Source organism: Hordeum vulgare, chromosome 5H (genome assembly GCF_904849725.1).
Source record: "Hordeum vulgare subsp. vulgare chromosome 5H, MorexV3_pseudomolecules_assembly, whole genome shotgun sequence".
NCBI lineage: Eukaryota > Viridiplantae > Streptophyta > Magnoliopsida > Poales > Poaceae > Hordeum > Hordeum vulgare.
In genome coordinates, this window is record NC_058522.1 from 429202935 (window position 1) to 429218324 (window position 15390).

Sequence of the window (15390 nt, forward strand, 5' to 3'; positions counted from 1 at the left end):
ACTCCTCAAGCGTGAACCATCAAGGGTGATTCCTCCTTGGTCACCTTGACAGTTACATCGATTGGAATACGTCGAGGGTGATATCTTGGATTACTGTGACGTTATAAACACACGTCTACTTTCACTTTACTACTAGAACATGATGAGATGTGTGGTGCAGGTGGATTCTTGTGTGATTGTGACGAGGCGGCTGGGCATTCTTTGCCCTTGCCACACATCCTCGAGACGGGGCGAGAGGACCACATATTGTGGATCACCGATTGTCATCACAGTTTAATAAAGCATTAATGGATTTTATATGTGATCTGAGAAGGCATGTGACATATTTTGCACTAGCCACCACGCGGGAGTAAGTATGGGCACTCTGCGTTGTACATTCGCCCGAAAGCTTTTCAGATGTCACAGTTAGCAGCACGCACCCGGATAGCCCGCGTAAACTCCGTCTTTGTGTAAAGAGGTGCCAGGACTGACACCGGTCGTCCTCGCAACATGCAGGATTGTGAAGGGATATGGACCATGACCTCTTTGTGATTAGGATGTAGACCAGCGTGTGACCTCTCTGTTAGGCCTAGGTAGGACTACGACGTGTTGATCTGCTGAGGTCGAGCATGAGCCAGGAAAGTGTGCCTGGTCGGAGTTGATCGAGCGTGTTGGTTAAGTTTGTGCATCCCTACATTGGATTAAAAAGACCGAATGGGTACATAAAAATAAAATAAAAACCTAGTTCATCGCTAGTTCTTCGTCGCGCTGTGCTTCTTTGACGCCCTAGTCTCACTCAACGTCGTCCGTCGTAGTGTACTCCGACGATTGCCACATGTCGTCCCACCTTGGGTCGTCGTTGGCCCACTGCGCTACCGGGTTGTCCTCCTCGAGCTGCGCGTCGACGGCGGCCTTCCGTGCACGCCTCTCCGCTCGCGCCGCCACCCTCACCGCCCTCTGCCCGTCCCAGAAGGTGTGTTCCGCCGCGAGGTCCTCGGGGAACTGCTACCTCCAGCGCGCCATGTCACGCTCGTCATGCTCGGCGACGAGGAGGCGCTCCTCCTGCTCGCGGGCGCGTTGGCGCTCCTCGGCGGTGACTAGGCGCGGCTGCGGCGCGAGCTCCTGCGCCATCTCGCGCGTCCTGGAAGTTCATGGAGCGGCGGGGACAGCCGAGGCACCACGCCGCGGCGTCGTAGGCGCGCGCCTCTTTGTCTACCGTCTCGAAGGTGCCGAGCGAGAGGCGCGTCTCGCCCGAGCGGATCTCGGCGGAGAACGTCCCTGCGGGGCGCGCGCACACCGCGGTAGCCACTGTTGTTCGAGCGGCGCGACGGCATCTTCTCCGAGAAGGTTCATTGCGCGCGGGGGAAGATGAAGAGAGAAGGGAGGAGCGGAGATGAGCGGCGCGCGCTGGACTCGACGCGGCATTTAAAGCGCGCGCGCTACTGCTTATCCCCGCGCGGGCTCTGAAAAATTGCGCGCGCGATTTTGGCGCCTCTGCTGGAGAGCACGCGCACGCGTGAACGTGCCGATTTGGCTGATTTTCCCACGCCGTGCTGTTTTGCCGCATTCATTGGAGATGCTCTTAACTGAGAAATGACCGCGCCAGGTGGACCCTAAAAACAAACGATACTCCTCGAAGGGAGTATTAAAAGCATTGCAAATTTGGCCCCTCAAACTTTTACGGACGCGTCCGGGCATGTGTGCGGACACTGACCTGGTACGTCTTATTTGTTGCCTTTCACATTCGCGTCTTTCATTTCCGGACCCTCAAAACCATACAACCCATGCAACGCTAAGTAAAAGTAGATCAACACACAGTTCATCAGATCGGATTGCATGGCCGAACAAAAGGAGTATAATTCATCGGAGTTCATCGGCAAATCGTAACTACGAACTAGCTAAACACAAGTAAAATATAAACACAGACGGAGGCAGTCACCACTTCCTCGTCGACCTTTTGCCCTTCCGAACGCCGACACAGCTATAGGAGTCGGCGACTGGAGGGTAATCTGCCGAGTCGTCGTCGTCGGAGAGGATGACGAGCTCTTTTAACCGTCGGACCTCCCTCTCCTTCCCCCGTTTGAGCTTGGCAAGCTGAGCCACCTCCGCCGATGCTTCCGCCGCCTCGCGCTTGGACTGCTCAAGGGCAATCTACAGCGCCTTCGCGTTCTTCCGCCGGAGCCACCGCGCGTTCGTGTCAGCGGTCGTAAGCGATCGACGGTAGACCCATTCGAGGAGCCGTGCGTCCTTGTCGGGCTCCGCCTCCATCCTGCGGAGGCGGCGCACGGATTGCTCTGCCTCCGAGTTCTCCCTTTGCCCTTGTCGCTCGTGGCGGGCGGCGGGCGCCTCTGATTCCGCCATGCATGTCTGGGCCGGTGCGACGGGCACAAGCACCCACCGCTGCCCACGTGGGGAGCAACAGCCGACAGGGCCAGGGGACGTCACGCTTCAGATCCAGGTCATCGTCGGAGCGGCTGCCGGAGTTCGACATTTCGCTGGATTCGATCGGATTCAGTGCGGGGAGAGGAGAGGACGGAGCAAGAGAGAAGAGTGAGTTGTGAGCCTGAGCGTTTTGAGGCCCGTTTAGGGCGTCCGTCTGGATCACTTTTTAATGACCGGACACTAACTGGACAAGTTGCCCACACGTTTGAGACGGATATAAGGGGTCCGGCTGTAGATGCTCTAAGTAATCGTGTGTGTGCAATGCACGTTGATATTAGGTTGGTAGTAATCGAAGTATTGTAAGTAGTAACATGCATGTCAACTAGGCATATCTGATGAGGTGACATAAAATTAAATAAAAAAATAGAGTTGATTATCATAATATCGTATCATATTACATGTTGTGCTACTATATGTCATGACTGACAATAAATGAAATGTTTTATGATACTATGAATTACGATATTAATAATATAATACTTCCATTACAACCAACCTTACATAATACATTATACTAATTGTATATTAATATTAGATATAGGAAATATCAAATTGATACGCCGACGTGAATTTTGGATATGCTATTATCTGCGGTAGGATTGTGTTAGGTGGACCCTTCAATGCACGTTGTGAATTTTGGATATAGGAGTATATTTATGGGCATGCAATGTTATGCGCCGGCGCGTCGGCCGAAACTTTTGGCGAGCCGCACGCGGGCCGCACTGTTAGATTTTTCATGCAGCAAAAATCTTTGATGCGCCAAATTTAGGTCATGCTGCAGCAAATTTCGTTCGCGGTTGCAACAAAAATATGATTATAGCAAAAAATTATCAACGTGATCGTAGCAAAAAAAAACAATGTTGATGATGCATGGTAGCAAAACAAAATATGGGTTGTAGCAAAAACAATCTAGTGAACTCGGGTTGCAATTGTCATTAACATGTATGCAACTTTTTTATGAACGGTTGCAGCAAAAAATGATACCGGTTATACCAAAAATTAACACAACTGTAAGAAAAATCAAACGCCGGTTATAAAAAAAATTCAATGAACTGTAAGAAAAATTAACATGGATGGAATTTTTTTAATAAACAAATTGTAGCAAAATAAGATATGCTTGTAACAAAATTAGACGTGGTTGTAGCAAATCTGAACAAAATAATATTGCATAACTGGTCAGGCAGCCAGGCGGGCCGCGCACAACCGGCCGCACGATCCGGCCGGTGCTCTGGCTGCAAACGTTTTCCTATATTAATTGTACATTAATAGGAGCATAGGAGTATATAATACTATATTAATTGTATATTAATAGGAGTATTAGATATATAGGAAATATCAAATTGATACGCCGGCATGAATTTTGGATATGCTATTATCTGCGGAAGGATTGTTTTAGGTGGACACTTAAAAAAAAAAAAACTCTGTTTGGTGGTCTCAACTCTCAAGTCACTGAGTGGGTAGACAATCCGACCCGCTCGGATCGGTGTCGTGTTGGGGTTCTGCTGCGGAGGGGAGCCGAACCCGAAAGGAAAGCCCAACAGCTGGACACCATCAAAACCCAAGCGTTCCTCACATTTCCCAGCTGAGAAACCTCGGAGGGTCCGCTCACCCTCACGCCAGAGATGTCGACGCCGCCGCGGCGCCCTCCCGGGCCGCTTCGGGCGACCGAGGTCGCCGTGCCGGAGCCGGAGGCGGACGTCCTCATCTCGCTGCCGACGGGCGTCCTCGACGACATCCTCGACCGCGTCGGCCTCCTTGACGCCGTGCGCACGTCGGCGCTCTCCCGCGCCTGGCGACGCCGATGGGAGGACCTCCCGTCCATCGACCTCTACTTCCCCCGCCCCGACGAGAGCAAGCACCTGAGGTCCGTCGACAGCGTCCTCCTCCGCTGCCCCGGCCGCGTCCGGCGCCTCTGCGCCCACCTGGACGAGCCCCACGCGGGGCGCATCCACGACTGGCTCCTCGTCCTCTCCCGCCGGGGCGTCGACACCCTCAATCTCAGGCCCAGCTCCTTCCACGCCGTCCTCCCGCTCCCCTCCTCCATCTTCGCCTGCGGCCGGCTCACCAACCTTCGCCTCCACGCCTGCGCCATCCCGCCCCTCCCCGCGGGCTTCCAGGGGTTTCCGGAGCTGAGGAAACTTGCCCTGTCGTGCGTCCGGTTCCGGGAGAACGGGCAGTACCAACTGGAGGAGATCATCGCGGCGTCGCCCTTGCTTGAGAAGCTGGTATTCTGGGGTGTGGAAATCCTGGGCGACTTCAAGGAGTGGGTGATTCAGGGGACCAATATCCAGGACATACAGATCAGTTCGTCGAAAGATCTGGGCTGGGTCATTGGGGAGGTTCCGTCACTGCACTCTGCCAACATTGATATAATGGACTATTTAGGGGCCCGCGATTTCACCAAATTCCTCGCCGGCTTTTCGAACATTACCAAGCTTGTGATCTGTACTCGTCATTCTCCGGTATGTGCATGCAGATGCTCTCACTTTAGCCTGTCTTACTCTTACTAATGGATAAGTATGCTCACTTTAGAAAGAAAAAAAAAGCAAAGTTTAAAAAAGTGCTAGGCGTTAGTTGTGCGTATTGTCACCGTCTTGGGCTTTTCTGACGAACTCGCACGAAAAAAAAAGCAAAGTTTAAAAAAGTGCTAGGCGTTAGTTGTGCGTATTGTCACCGTCTTGGGCTTTTCTGACGAACTCGCACGTTTAAGTGCAATTATGCACACATTAAGCGCTAGGCGTTTCGTGTAAAGCCTAGGTGCGCTTAAGCACACGCCTAGCTGCACCTTTTTTTATTTTTGAAATTTCATTGCATATATCAATAGGGACTCAGCCATGTAAAGATTCTTTTTATTTTTGGTGTGCCTCGTCTTCCTAGTGTATCCTCTCAGTAGACTTGGTCGCTTTCATACGTTTGTTAATGCCCAATATTGCGAACTGATGTGGTTGTCGTCAAGTATTTGTCTGCTAGGGACAATCAGGAATTCAGGATCCATCCTAACTCAATGCGAGCCATCGGTACCTTGTTTGTAACGTAAACTGAGAATTGCTTGCTAGTTGTTATGTTGCTTGTGTTAGTCAAAGAGTTGTATTTATTTGATGATCTTGCCGTGATCCTAGAAATATTTGTGTTTGAAAGGTATTGCACATACCTGTTTAATATGTACTCACTCTGTTTTTATTTACTCTGCATATTAGCTTTGTGAACATTTGCAGTAACAGATTTATATGATGTGAAAATATCTGCAATGATGAATCCAGTGGTATTGATTTGGTTGTGTATATATTAATATATTTTTCTGCAAACTTGTTGAAAGCACTTAAGGTTTGACTTTAGACAAATCTAATATGTGGAGTAAATAAAAACGGAGAGAGTACTTGAGAACCTTTTAAAATTGTAACATCCCACTCTCCTACACTACTATAATTTTTTGAATCTAGATTCTTGCCTTTATAAGTTGTGGATGTGGCTCAAAGTCGTCTTATAGCTTTGCTTACGTGAGTAAAAAATGAAAAATGTTGTTCAACGGTTATAGGTTTACATGGAGTTTCAAGCTTCTGACATTATGTCTTTTACCTTTTTCAGTTAAATGGGGCTATAATACTAGAGACACTTCAATGCACATTTGTCAATTTAAAGAGCTTGACACTGTATACACACTTCTGTGAGCTTCCCTCCATTCTATCAACCTATTGCTTACTAAGGAATGCTCCAAACCTTGAAAGACTCAAAATACTGGTAATGTTGAATGCTATGTTACATATCATCTGTATTTACATTATGTGAAGGCCATCGTTAGTACTTTCAGTGAATGACTTCTACTTGTATTCATGAAGATCGATAATTCTGTGGAGCACAAATTTGAGGCACATGGAGAGTTTCATAATTCACAGTGGACCGATAGCATGTGTGCCAACCTTCAGTCCGTGCAGATGACTGGTATTCATTGGCTTCCAAATGAAATGTCTTTTATAGAGCTTATTCTCTCTAAAGCAGGGTTTCTTCGCACATTATCTATTATTCATGGTGAGGAATGCTCAATGTCGAATGAGGGTGCAATGAATAAGATACAAAATTACAGAAGAGCTTCAACTCATGTTGAGGTTCTATTTAAAGGTAAACACTCTTCAGTGTTATCATATTTTACTTTCTAAACTAATTCATTTCATATTTAAAGGTAAACACTCTTCAGTCTTATCATATTTTACTTTTTAAACTAATTCATTATATATTTAAAGGTAAACACTCTTCAGTCTTATCACATTTAAAGGCCCTGGTGCGTTTCACATAGGATTTTGTTTTTATTTTATCTATGAGTTAGTCTAACTTACGGTGACATGCTCTGATGAGGCTTTGCGTTGCCTCTGATGAAGAAACTGAGCTGTTATATAGGTTAATTAAATTTGAGTGTTCCTCTAGAAACTGGGCTGTTATATAGGTTAATTAAATTTGAGTGTTCCTCTCCCATTCCAGTCCATTATTCTTCCTTTATTGTTTTAACAATTTTGTAAAACAATGCACACGCACCTTTTGAAGTTGGTCTCGATGAAGAATCTGACACTGTTATTTTCATTGGGTTAATCTTAAGAAGTTTGACAACACGTGTACCACAATAATTTGTAATGCGGATAGACAGAACTGTGCTTAATTCAATCTTTGCAATTCTGTTTTCACTTATGAACATTACTCAAGATAAGCAAAAGTTACATTTTATTGGCTAGAGGAGAAGGAATGGTGTCAGTAGATAGAAATTGGGAGAAAGACAACTTATAACACGTGTTTATGCAACCGCACATTTGTCGATGCTTGTGCGTCATCTCCTTATATAGTTATCCTTTTGATGCTACATTTTGAGTTAATAAAACCACCCTTTATCAAGAAAATCTACTTATGTAGTCGTAACCCGATTTCTTCTAGATACGGACCCGTTTGCACTATATATGTTGCTTCAACCAATCGCTTTATACGTAGACACTAAACTGTGTATTTCTCTTGCAGGCAAAGCCACTGTCAGGTTTTCTCGCAGCTGAAGCCTGCGTATGTGTAGAGCTGTCTCACCGGAATGCATCCAGAAAATTGCTTTCGCAAAGCACTGGAATAGTTCTGTCCTGAAAGAAACTTGCTTGTGTCACTGGCACAAAATTAGTGATATACCTCAGTGCAGTAGCTTGTCTTGTCTGTTTTTTCTCTTTTCTGAACTGAGCATGTCTTGTTGGTAGTTCTGCTGTTGTGAGTTAACTCGTTTATGAGATTCAACTTGGTCTTAAAACCTGTACCGGCTTAGCAAGCGAAACGTACGTTGGGGAGCTTGGCAAATGTGAATGATTTGCATGGTAATATGTGTTGTCTGTGGATAGCAGTTTTCTTTCGAGAGGATGGCAACTGCCCGCTTCAGTTTTTGCACAATATTTGTCGTGCTTCCTGAAGGAATTTGCCGTCTTTGCGACGACATAAATTGTCAGAAAATTGTTTGTTTTGCCATGCTCTTCCGGTGAACATCAGCACAATAACATTACAGTACAACTTAGCTTGATTCCGTTTACCCTATTGCTGTATGTCCGCATAAAAATGAAGTGGCCACTGGCCAGTAAGGCCATTTCTAAAAGATCCCCTATAAATAGTGGAGTATCAAGTATCAACCCACTCCATGACAAAGAACTTTGAAATGTCGCTGAACACGGATTTAAAATTCTTTCTTGGTTTCCAAATCCAGCAATGTCAAGAAGGGATTTTTCTATATTCTTGCAAAGTTCGGCATGACAAACGCTAGTCCATGCAAGGTACCCATGCCAACCACAATTGTTCTTAACAAGGACACAAACGGTATTCCATTTGACCCATCTATTTTCGCTCTATGATTGGTTCCTTGCTTCACCTTTGTGCATCTAGACCAGACATCATGTTAAGTGTAGGCATTTGTGCATGATTTCAAGCTCCCCCTAAGGAAAGCCATCATAAGGCGGTTAAGCATATTCTTAGATATCTTGTTCACACCTCAAGGTTGGGTCTATGGTACCCCAAGGATGTCAAGTTTGATCTCATTGGATACACAGATGCTGATTGGGCAGGAGACAAAGTGGGAAGAAAATCCACCTCCGGGGCATGTAAGTTTCTTGGACGCTCATTGGTAAGTTAGTCCTTGAAAAAGCAAAACTGTGTTTCCCTCTCCACTGCTGAAGCGGAATATATTGCAACTGCAAGTTGTGCAATACAATTGTTATGGATGAGGCAAACTCTGAAGGACTGTGATATAACTTACAGACATGTGCCTCTACTATGCGACAATGAAAGTGCCATCAAGATTGCTAAAAACCCTAGTGATCACTCTCGGACCAAGCACATTGACATTCGGTATCATTTCTTAAGAGACCATGTTCAAAAGGGTGATATTGACGTAGGTTTTGTCAACTCGGACGTGAACTTGGTATCTTAGAACTTGACAACATTATGTGAAATCTTGCACTCATGCATACAGTTATGTCATGTCCAGTCTAGATGTAGGCATGTGTTTATGGGGAGACACTCAATTCATGAGTTATCTCACCCTATATGATGCATAAACAAACCAAACACTCTCAAAGTTACCGTGTCTCACTTATGTGACCCGGGCCCCACATACGCGATCGTTACTCCTAGAGGGATCTAGACTGGCCCCACATATCAATACTAGTCTTTTCTGCGCACTTTGTCCTCACTCATGCGCACCCGGGTCAACTTCCCGGCCGGTCATCCATCCTAGAACTACTTAACTTGGGAGTTCTGTTCGAATGGGCTCCCGGAAAAGAAGGAATTCCTTATTCATATGAGTAGTGTATCATCCCTAATAAGCCAGGCTATCACACTAAGCCTCTCTCATTATGAGTATAGTCACAAGCTTCTTCCATCCTCTTAAAGAAAAAATGTCTGTTGGGATTGTGGTAGTCCTGGTAGCTCTAGGCCTCACCCCTCCAGTTCTCGGGTTTTTAGTGTATCTGTAGTCTCTCTGGTTAAACCGGACCTTTCGGGTCGGCCGGAACTTCCGTCGTGGCCAGAACTTTCGGGCGTCGCGGTTACGGGCTATTTGATGCGGGCAGGGGTTACCAAAGGGGTTATTCCCCGTTTGCCTCCCCTTTGCCCCTCTCCTCCTCTCCTCTTCCTACGGCGACCCCTCTCTCGTCGACGGCCTCCGGGCGTGCCGCCGACTACCAGAGCCTTCCTCCTTCCATCGGGCTCGGATGGCCTCCCGCCTGCTCTTCACCATCCTCATGGATCAAGGTAACCCAAGCTCCTTTCTATTCCTTCCCTCTGGATTCGATCCCAGGGATTGGATGGGTGCTTGCCCGTTGAGGATAAGCACCTCCCTCTATGTTTTTCCCGTTCTACCTCCACCATATCCATGTAGTGTACCCTTCATTCCCATCCATTGCATGATTATGACACCCTCACCTTCGATCTGGAAGGAGCTCTACGACTGACTGGTGCTCCGGAACTTCCGGGCAGGTCGGAACTTCCGGCCGTCGGACCTTCCGGCCCACCCGGAACCTCCAGGCTAGGCAGAGTTCTGGCATATTCCTCCTGCAATGCGATTTCTTTTTTTTTTCTCTTTGAAGCTTGTGCACTTACTCTATCCCCTCGCTATTTCTATCACCTCACTTCAGCAGGTGGCTCTGGCTCGGGTGCTCGACCATCCAAGGTGTATGAACGAAAATCCAGAGAAAGGGTTAAGAAGACAAAAGTTGTTGTGTTAGGTCCCGAGAACATGTTTGACTGCTATACTGAGCCTGATGCTGAGTTCGAAGGCCGTCACCCACCTTCTCCTGCACCTACTCAGTCAAAGAAAAGGAAGACTGTTTCCAAAAAGGGCCCTTCCACAAAGGGCAAGCCAAGTCATGCACATCCTCCTCCTTCTGTGCCCATCTCCATGGAAGAGTTGCCGGCACCGGAGTGGGTCGCTAAGCGCCAGATCAATCCCTTTAACGAAGAGCGTGAACATGTGGCAAGCCCCAAGTTCTGGACCTTATTTCAGCAACACACCTATGATGAAATTTTCAGTCAGTTTTTCAACAAGTTTGTCATTCGAAAGAGTATCAACGTTGCTCATTTTGACAAGACCCTGATGACGAGATGATGTATATACTTCTCGCACCTCGTTGGTTACCCCAAGTGGAAGGTTGAGATGTAGTCAGCAACAAGTTTGCCCTCACACGGGAACTATAAGGTTTATCAAACCAGTAGGACTCCTAGGACCAACAAGTAGGTGTCTCCTGTCCTGGTCAGCAGAATACGTGGACCTGCACACACAACAAATAACTTTGCTCCCAACGAGTACAGAGAGGTTGTCAATCTCTCCGGCCTTGTAGTTTCCAAATGATCAAAACACAAGCGGGGAGGTAATAGTGATTGCAATGGAAAAGTAAATGAAAACGGTAAATGATGGAGGTGTAAACAATGATGGTGATATGGACCGGAGTCACATGATGTTCACTAGTGATGTCTATCTCCCAAATGACGATAAACAACTATGCTTGGGTAAACAAATCACAGTTGGGCAATTTACAGAATTATGAACGCACCGCAATGCTAATTATGCTACTTGATAGTTAGAGGTTTAATAGTAATGGGCAGTACGCCAAGACAAGTAGGCCGTTTATTCACAAGCATCTACTTACTAATCATCCACGTTGAGATATCTATCCAGAACATCTCGTCGGTATTAAGTTGCGAGCCCCACCCAAAGTGTAAACTCAAAGCAACGGACAACTGCATTAACGAACTATGCGTAAGGTAAACAATCCTTGCAACCATGGTCACAAGTACCGTTGTTTTCTCCCTGGTGGAAACAGCACATTCCCTAGTCTCATGTTTCTATCACTCAAGCTAGACATCGAGGGGCATGAACCCATAATCATGCATAACGCTCCCTCTTGGAGTTACAATCTACTACTCGGTCAAAGCAATAAATAGCAACGGAGAACATGCATGAATCACTAAGGAACATAATATAAAAGGATAATCAAATATATAACTCATAACAATATGAACATAATCTCATAATCCATCGGATACCAACAAACCGAGCATAGCAATAGCTAGAGAGTTATATAGATGCCTTGATCATGTAGGGCAGCTCACAAGAACTAACCATTGAAGCACAAGATTGGAGAGAAGACATCACATAGCTACTGGTCATGGACTCATGGTCCAAGGAGGACTACTCATGGCACGTCCAGAAAGCGTCCAAGGCGGTGGAGAAGCTCTCGGAGGTCAATCCTCCCTCCGACAGGGTGCCGGGAAGAGGTCTCCTGACGCTCCCGATCTCGGAAGCGCTGCGGCGGCGGAACGATGGAGAAATTTGCGATTCTGGAAGTTATGAAAGGGTTTCCTATGGGAACTCTAAATATAGGCCAAAGGAGGGCACCGGAGGAGGTGGGGCCCACCCAAGTGGCCTCCTAGCGCAACCTAGGGCCTGGCCGCGCCAGCAGGTCGCCTGGGCAGCCCTGGCCCCCCTCTGGCCCATCTTCGGTGATTCGAGAACTTTTGTTTCGCTGATTTTTTATATATCTTTCCTGGAATTTTTCAGGCTTCGGAAAATTAGGTAAAATCCCCTGCAAAATAGACATCAGCAGACAGAAACTGGCACTGGGTGCAGTGAGTTAGTAGGTTATGTTGGGGAACGTCGCATCGGAAACAAAAAATTTCCCACGCACACGAAGACCTACCATGGTGATGATCATCTACGAGAGGGAGATCGGATCCACATACCCTTGTAGATCGCTAAGCGGAAGCGTTAATAAACGCGGTTGATGTAGTGGTACGTCTTCACGATCCATCACATGAACCGTCCCACGATCCGTCCCACGAACCGTCTCACGATCCGTCCCGGTCAAGTGCCGAACGGACGGCACCTCCGCGTTCCGCACACGTACACCTCGATGACGATCTCCGCCTTCTTGATCCAGCAAGAGATACGAGGATGTAGATGAATTCCCCGGCAGCTTGACAGCGCTCCAGTGGTGGTGGTGATCTATTCCCGCAGGGCTCCGCCCGAGCTCCGGAAAAAATCGATCTAGAGGAAGAACTATGATCTAGAGCAGAGGGCATCACGTGGCAAAGTTGTATCTCACAAAAGCCCTAAACCTCTAGTATATAAAGGAGGAGGGAGGGGGTAGGCCTTGCGCCACAAGGGAGGATCCCTTGGGTCGGCCGAAGTGGAGGAGGGAGGAGTCCTCCTCCAACTCCACTTGGATTAGGACTCCTTCCTTAATTTCCCACATCTTTTGGATTTTCCACTTTTTCCTCATGGGCTTTCCTTGGATGACTTTGTCATCCCATTATGCCTTATTGCACATCCAATAAACCCATGTGGACCCCTTGGGGCGTGGTGGGCCCACCCAGTGGACCCCCGGAACCCATTCGTCACTCCCGGTAAACTGCCGGCAATGCCCGAAAACCTTCCGGAATCCAAATACCAACTTCCTATATATCAATCTTCGTTTCTGGAACTCCTCGTGACGTCCGAGATCTCATCCGGGACTCCGAACAAAACTTCGGTCACCAACGCATATAACTCAACTATACCGAAACGTCACCGAACCTTAAGTGTGCAGACCCTGCGGGTTCGAGAACTATGCAGACATGACCTAAGACACTCTCCGGTAAATAACCAACAGCGGGACCTGGATGCCCATATTAGCTCCTACATATTCTGTGAAGATCTCTATCGGTTGAACCTCTACGTCAAGTGAAAGGATCGATATGGTTGGCTAGAGGGGGGGTGAATAGACAACGACCACTTTTTAATTAATCTTAGCAAGTTAAGGTAAACACTATGCGGGTTCACAAATAATATGACAATGAAGTGAACCCTATAGAATCTAACAACGAGAGCTATTAAGACAACTAAGATATAGTCACAAGCAAGAGCAAATACAAAGTAAAGGATAGAGATAACCACAAGTGGAACCGATGGAGACGAGGATGTGTTACCGAAGTCCCTTCCCTTTGACAGGAAGTACGTCTCCGTTGGAGCGGTGTGGAGGCACAATGCTCCCCAAAAAGCCACTAAGGCCACCGTATTCTCCTCACGCCCTCGCACGATGCAAGGTACCGTGATTCCACTATAGGTGCCCTTGAAGGCGGCGACCGAACCTTTACAAACAAGGTTGGGGCAACTCCACACAAAGCTCGGAGGCTCCCAACTAAACCACGAAGCTTCACCATAATGGAATATGGCTTCGAGGTGACCTCAACCGTCTAGGATGCTCAAACACCCAAGAGTAACAAGATCCGCAAGGGATTGGTGGGGGAATCAACTTTTCTCTTGGTGGAAGTGTGGATCTAGGCCTTCTCAACCGATCCCTAAAGAATCAACAAGTTTGATTGGCTAGGGAGAGAGATCGGGCACTTTTGAGCTTGTGGAGCAACAATGGAGCTTAGAGAGGTAAGAGATAGGGTTCCTCAGCTAGAAGAACCCTTTATATAGTGGGGGGGGGGGAAATTCAGACCGTTTTCCCACTTTCTGCCCGAGATCCAGTGGTACTACCGCTGAGCAGGAGCGGTACTACCGCTGGCTGCAGCGGTACTACCGCTGGCACTCCAGCGGTACTACCGCTGGCCCCTTGGTAGTGCACAAGCACTACTACCGCCGGGAAAGTCTTCGCAAAAGGGTCCGTCCACGAACTACCACTAGGTAGGTGGAACAAAGCACCTGGAGCGGTACTACCGCTGACCAGGGGCGGTACTACCGCTGGCTGCAGCGGTACTACCGCTGGCTGCAGCGGTACTACCGCTAGCAGTCCAGCGGTACTACGGCTGGAGACAATTTGCAGAGATGTCAAGACGAATAGGTGAGGGCCGCTCCAAAAGATAAGGAAAGGGAGAATGTGAAGTGTGCGTGTGTAAAGATAGATTCCACCCAAACCTTTCCACTACGGATCCCCTCTTAATAGTACGGCTTTCCTATGACTCAAATAAAGAGAATCGTAGAGAGCTTCGTGCTCCCGTTCCAGGAGAGAGGAGACGTGACGTCTTGTGCCGTTGACGTGTGTTACCTGAAACCTTGACACACACGGTTAGTCCTGTACGGTACTGTCATCAATCACCAAAATTACTTAGGCATAAACTATGCCCCAACAATCTCCCCCTTTTTGGTGGATTGATGACAATACCGGATTTGCACAGAGAATAATATGAGAACAAAAGGATAGAGATATATGACAATACGGGGCATATGACTCACATCATATGATGGAAATAAATCTCACATAAGATCATGTCTCACAAAAGATACCAAACGAGAATCAAACCAAGTTCGAAGCAAACCATACAAAATAAAGCAAAGCAATGCAAAGTTCGAAAATGAAAGCAAATCCTAGACTCTCTCCCCCTTTGGCACAAGACACCAAAAAGGGGCACACCTAATGCCACAGGTAACTACTCCTCGTCTTCAGGATCACCAGACTCGTCTGTCCCCTCTTGGTCTGTCTGCTCCTCCTCTTCCGCCTCATCGCCAGACCACTGGTACCCCTGAGTCTGCATCCAAGTGGCCTCAGGAGTGATGTCGTCCTCTGAGCCGCTGGAGATGTCCACATCCAAGGTCCTGAGAACACGCTTATGCCTTTGGCGGCTCTGCTTCTGAGCCACGTGTGTCTGGTACTGACCCTTGGCCTGCATACAGAAAAGTGTCTTCATCTTGTCCTGCAGTTTGATAGCCCAAGATGGCATGGCAGACGAGCGGGACTGAGAGGCAGTTCCTCTGTCAGCAGCGGTCTCTGTATCAGTATCCATGTGCTAAGAGGATGTAGATGGGTTGGCCCACTTGTCCTTGACGCGAAGCCTGATCGGGTCATGCACAATGTAATCAGACTGTGCGTAGAGCAGCTCATCCGGAAAAGCCTCTTGCCACTTATGGCTAATGTATGCGAACAGGTAAGGCCCGTAGATAGGAACCTTACGCATGATGATGCAGTTGCAGAGCTCTGTGAACATCAC

At 47.6% G+C, this 15390-nt stretch overlaps 1 protein-coding gene across 1 annotated transcript; it reads left to right on the plus strand.

Moving 5' to 3' along the window:
• The first annotated feature begins 3986 nt into the window (after positions 1-3986).
• On the plus strand, positions 3987-7758 carry LOC123397547 (F-box/FBD/LRR-repeat protein At1g13570-like). Its single transcript, XM_045092075.1, has 4 exons — positions 3987-4883; positions 6007-6159; positions 6258-6537; positions 7420-7758. The coding sequence occupies exons 1-4, from the start codon at positions 4044-4046 to the stop codon at positions 7449-7451; spliced, it is 1305 nt and encodes a 434-aa protein (XP_044948010.1). The 5' UTR covers positions 3987-4043; the 3' UTR covers positions 7452-7758.
• Positions 7759-15390: the final 7632 nt, after the last annotated feature.

What these genes read in the sequence shown, in the direction of transcription:
- LOC123397547 (XM_045092075.1), top strand. Translation starts at nt 4,044, where the DNA reads ATGTCGACGCCGCCGCGGCGCCCTCCCGGGCCGCTTCGGGCGACCGAG. An exon ending in TTGAAAGACTCAAAATACTG is followed by an intron (nt 6,160 to 6,257) that starts GTAATGTTGAAT and finishes GTATTCATGAAG; the next exon opens with ATCGATAATTCTGTGGAGCA. An exon ending in TGTTGAGGTTCTATTTAAAG is followed by an intron (nt 6,538 to 7,419) that starts GTAAACACTCTT and finishes TTTCTCTTGCAG; the next exon opens with GCAAAGCCACTGTCAGGTTT.